The sequence below is a fragment of the Passer montanus genome, unplaced genomic scaffold (genome assembly GCF_014805655.1).
Source record: "Passer montanus isolate IOZ18808 unplaced genomic scaffold, ASM1480565v1 scaffold9, whole genome shotgun sequence".
Taxonomy (NCBI): domain Eukaryota; kingdom Metazoa; phylum Chordata; class Aves; order Passeriformes; family Passeridae; genus Passer; species Passer montanus.
The window spans coordinates 167,025-172,301 of NW_024374367.1; the positions used below are offsets into that span (position 1 = coordinate 167,025).

General features: G+C 43.7%; 1 protein-coding gene across 1 annotated transcript; it reads right to left on the bottom strand.

The window, feature by feature from the left end:
* Window positions 1-2,266: 2,266 nt before the first annotated feature.
* LOC120514111 (protein BTG1-like) lies at window positions 2,267-4,658 on the bottom strand. The gene is made up of 2 exons (XM_039734245.1): window positions 4,388-4,658; window positions 2,267-4,252 (listed from the first exon to the last, which is right to left on the bottom strand). The coding sequence occupies exons 1-2, from the start codon at window positions 4,503-4,505 to the stop codon at window positions 3,900-3,902; spliced, it is 471 nt and encodes a 156-aa protein (XP_039590179.1). The 5' UTR covers window positions 4,506-4,658; the 3' UTR covers window positions 2,267-3,899.
* Window positions 4,659-5,277: the final 619 nt, after the last annotated feature.

Here is a 5,277-nt window from a genome sequence, read left to right on the forward strand (position 1 = left end):
ACTGCCCAAGAGAACTGCCTTAGGATATCAGTGGGACCCCAATGTCTATTTCCAGTGTATGTGGGAACAGACAGAAAATTGCTCTAGAGTCTGTGTCCCAATGTAAAAAAATTAACAACTAATAATTGCAGGAGACTTACAAGACCTTTAATCATGGATTAAAAGTAAAAAGGAGGTTAATTTATCAGGTATTAATTCACTTCATCATAAGTGTAGAATTCAAAGGAGAACAATTTCATTAATACAAATCAACCCAGCTGTACAGAAAGCTACTAAACAAACCTGGGATTTGTCCCTTGTGTGAGCAATCACAAGCTCATTATTTAGTTTTTTTTACCAGGCACTTCACCTGAAACGTGGCATTCTAGACAAAATAACAGTGAAGAAGGCATTACAGGAATTAAAAATTAGTTAGGTAAAGAGCATTGCTGTCAGTGGAGTGAAGCTCACAGCACTCGTGGTGGGAGCAGAGTGATCCAGATCAGTTGGTTCACTGCACTCATTCCCTGGGAACACATTCTCAGGCACATGTTAAAAATGGAACAACTGTTGGGAGAAAGCATGGATGTAAATCCCAGTTAAGAGAAAATCCTTTACGCTCAAACTTTAAAAGCTTGATCTTTTTAATCCTTTAAATATGAAAAACAGGCTTAATTTGATGGCATTTTAAAGTGCTACGCGCTGAAAAAGCCTTTCATCGTGAGGATAAGGAAGCAAGGACCAGTGGTTAGAAACTAAACCTAAACATCCAAAATTTCATATTTTAATTTACCTAGCTCTAAAGGTAATAGAGCCTGAAACAAGTACAGACAATCCCCTTATCTCCTGAAGTTCTCATAGCAAAACCATTCAACCCTGTGCTCTCAGGTGCAGCTATCGAGTCAGGGGGTGATACACCATAACTGCAGTACAGAAATGGTCAGGCTGTATAAACCAGCAGGACTTTCTGTCTCAAGTGGATTTTACCACTCAAATGTTATGTAATTAATTTGGCAGCAAGGCAACATTTTGGAGAAACAGGCAAAGGCACAGTTCCCCCCCACCATTTCAGTTTTAGTTATCCAACAATTAACCTCTCCTCATCCAAAGCAGCATGGAAATGCTCCATGTATTTTTACTGCTTCAAGGAGGCCAGCATGCACTATCCCTCCTGCAGAACCCAAACCAGCCTGTTCTAAGTCATGACCAACAAGATGTGGTCAGTTTTATGTGACAAGTACATGATTTTAAAGATGTTAAGCTTTTGCCTTTTTTGTTGCAACAGCAGAACACAAAACTGATCACTTTTCAGGGAAAACACAAAGTTTGTTTTCTTTCCCTCCTCCAAATAACTGCCTCCCTGGCTTACTACCAAGCAGTCTATTCCCTCAGAACAGCTTTTGTGCTGTCAGTACATCTTTGATGTTTTTTAAAGCAATGGAATGCAGTTCTAGATGGCACAGATATCACAGGGTATTTACTTGCAGCTCAAGTGTTTTCTTTGCTTCAGTGGGTTTTGTTTAACTCCCCCCTGTCCCCCACCTGCTTGTCTGTAGAGTGACTTCAACTCTATGCCAGCAGCTGAAATACCAGAAACCTAACTTGCATTAAAGTGCCCATTCAATGATAGACATCAAACCTACAGAGAGCACAGGACACTGGAGATGTGGAGTTTCATAACATCTGAAACATCCCATTGCTTAGGGAAGGATTAATAAAAGTAGCAGAATCCATCATGGCTGGCTCTTCTCTGCTTTTACATGGACAGACACCAGGCAAGAACAGAACACTGAAGAACCTGCTGTACCCTCCTTCACCTCAAACCACATCCAGCAGCTGGAAATCAAATGCTGACTCCCAAGTCATCTTCAATTCCACTTCAAGTGTTTCCTGCTATGGAAAACCTCCTGTTAAGCTAAAGACTTCATACCTATCTTTTCCAGTGGGCTGTCAACATAATGTGCAGCAAGGCCAATTACCTTTCAAATGAATTTTAATCAAAGAAGGCACCTCACCCTTAGCAGATTTAAGTTATTCTGTTCAATTACTGACAAATGTGTCAAATACATCCCTTAGAGGTCCCAATGAAATAGGATTACCCACACTGAATATTCATCAGAGAGGAAAAGGAAAGTGTTACTGCCTCAAGAGAATAAAACAACGTCATGAAAACCGATTTCCAATCTTATCTAATAAAAAGGCAATTTGCCACCAGACCTTTAACACCCATTTGTTAAAGCAACCCAGAAACTTATTTATTGGAGTGATAGACTAGAAACATGCAATCAATTTTTACAGAGTTTTAATTACTAAGAAAATGGCACTATACATTTCCCCCAGATTAAACAAATACCACTAGACAAGCCTGCCTCCAAGATAATAAGCAAACAGCAAAGAAGCCAGCCACAGCTTTTTCTAAGGCAAACAAAGAAAAAACCTCTTTGTGAGCTGGAGTTCTGCCCTTTCCAGTTTGCCCAGACTTGCCCTTTCCTCGCTCTGTGTTCTACCCTGGTATTGACATAGCCCAAGGAGGGGTTTTTTTGCTGACATACTCACACCAGACAAAGCTCCCTTTCATCAAGTGTTCAGTCGTGCCCCAACACCAGGCTACAGAAATCAGCAATGCCAGGCAGCCTTCTAAGGCTGAGTTAGAAACCACTGCTTCTCAGAACAGGAATCACAGTATCTGTAAATTAAATCCTTTACTGGGCTATCAGCACTAAGAGTACCCACATAAACCAGGAACACAAAATTCTGTTATTACATCAAATCTACTGTATTTGATACCTTCATTAAAACTTGTACTCAACTAGTATTAGAGACCCTGACAAAAATAAGGAACTCAAAGCCAGAAACAGCAGGATTTACCTTCCAGAAAAGCCAAGGTAGTTACAGCATTGATGATAATTTTCACTTGAGCTTCCTACATGGTGCAAGTTGCAGTTTTAAACCCAAACTCCATTTCCTTATAAACCCAAGCGCTTTTTTTCTGCAATAGATAAAATATTAGAAGAGTACTTTTGCTTCTGTTCAGTACCAAAAAACCCACCCAGCTCTCCATAGATTATTCAGCTGAAGACAGACAGCCAGCAAGCTTTCCCAAAGCTGAGTGTTTTGTTGTGATCTGAAATAAAGATGGACGTTCACTGCTACACCTTCTTCAACTACAAAGCTTTCTGCAATTATCAGAAATAGACAAAATAACCTTTAAGAGCAACAAGCCTGGGGGAGGGAAAAAAAAAACCCAAATAAACAAACAAAAAAAAAAAAAGCACACCACCAAAATAAGTTAGAAGCATTTTAAGCAAGTCTTTATTTTTCTACTCCCATAACTAGAAATAAGACAACTAATTCCCCGCTTCTTTTTGCTAAAATATTGGGGTGTGATGGAACCCAGCCCTCAAATAAAGGTATGCTTTGTAAAAGGAAAAATAAAGAGTTATTTCTGTGATTTGTGCCTTACAGTCTAACTTGAATGACCCTGAGAGAAGTCTGTGCAGACAAATCACTGGAAGGATTTATGTGCAGTTTTTTGATCTGTTTCCCACCCCCCTTTGTGTTATTGCTCTGCAAATTGCAGATTTTTTTTTAGCAAGTACTTATTTTGACTGAAACCCATCATAAAGAGTGCTACAATATTGCTTTTTATTACAAATACGCAAAACTTTTTTGAAAATATAAATGTGTAAAACAATCCACCATCTGTACAGTGCATTTACAGGACACAACCCAGACAGGAACAGGCACTGTAAAGAACTGGTTTATACATTTAGCCCTTGGCCACAAAGAACTTGGCAGTACTACCACGACTTTAATGACTATAGGGTGAAAAAAATAATTAAAAACAAAAAAAGCTCAGTTACATCTGACTTTACCATGAGGCTGGGATACATACAACATCGTACAGGGAAGAGTTGTTTTTAACTGGAAACCGTCATCATGTTGTAACTCTTGGAAGGCCTGGATCTGCCAATCCTCCACTCCTCCTTGCAGCTGGTCCTGCTCTCCAGCTGTTTGGCCGCCTTTCCCCCAGGCTGGGGGCTTTCGTACAGCACACAGATAGACCCATCCTCACCTATGCGATAGGACACTTCGAAGGGGTCGACCCACAGCGTTAATTCGCTGGGTAAGAGCTGGAAGAGCCTCTCGTGGCTCAGTCCGATCATCCCCGCCGCCTTTCCTATCAAGGGGTCCATCTTATGGTTGATCCTGATGCAGCGGTAGCCGGAGCCCTTGGAGGGCACCAGGGGGAACCAGTGGTGCCTGTAGTGCTCTGCGGGAGGGAACAAAGAGGAGCTTCTGCGCGGGGCTGCGCTCCGCCGGACCCCGCGGGGCGCGGGAGGGATGCAGGGGAGGGACGGACGGACGGACGGAGGGGACGGACGGAGGGGCTGCCCCCGGCACTCACCGCGCATCGCCTCCTGCAGGCACTCGCGGAAGCACCGCAGCTGCTCCTCGCCGACCCCGCCGGCGGCCCGCAGGAGGCGGGTCACGAACGCGGCCGCCGTGGAGATCTCGGTCCTCATGTCCGCCCCGAGCCCGCTGCCAGCGCCGCCCGGCCCGGCCCGGCCCGGGGGCGGCTCCGCGCAACAGCCGCACGGGCGGGCGGGACGGGGCGGGTTTGTTGTGGCGGCCGTGGGGCGGGTCCGGCGCGGACAGCCCGGCAGACGGACGGCCCGACAGACTCTCAGCACGCAATGCAAGCACAGGCTAAAATCCCATCTCAGAGCACAGCTCCCAGGTCAGCCGCGACGTGCGGGGTTTCCTCCCCCTCTACCAGCAAATGACAAAACTCTTGATATTTACCCCCAAAACCCAGACCACTCCTCTCCTAACCAGCTCTCTCTCTGTTTTGTTAGAACAAGTTTTCACCGAAGTCCCATTTACATTTCAGTACCCCAAACTTTAGGAAATAAGGTAAAAAAAAAATAATCTCTGCTGGTACCTGGACTGATTCAGTCATCCACTTCAGTTTTGATTTACTCAGTTTTGAGAATCAGAACACAAGACACATTCACATCCACCTTCATTAAAAGAAGGGACAAAGAAACAACGCTTGTATTGGAATTACAGAACTCTTGCTAACATTTTGAATAAACATGCCATTAGCAGCACCAAGAACTGTCCAAATTCACACATAAGTTATTAAACTGAATGCTTAATTATGCTAAAGAGCTCCCCCCTTCCATAATGTGTGCACCCAAATGAATAAATGCACAAATTCCCTGTTATCCCAGTGATTTTACTCTTAAGTCAGTAAAACAAGATACTGCTAAAGCCAGGACAGACATTAAGGGC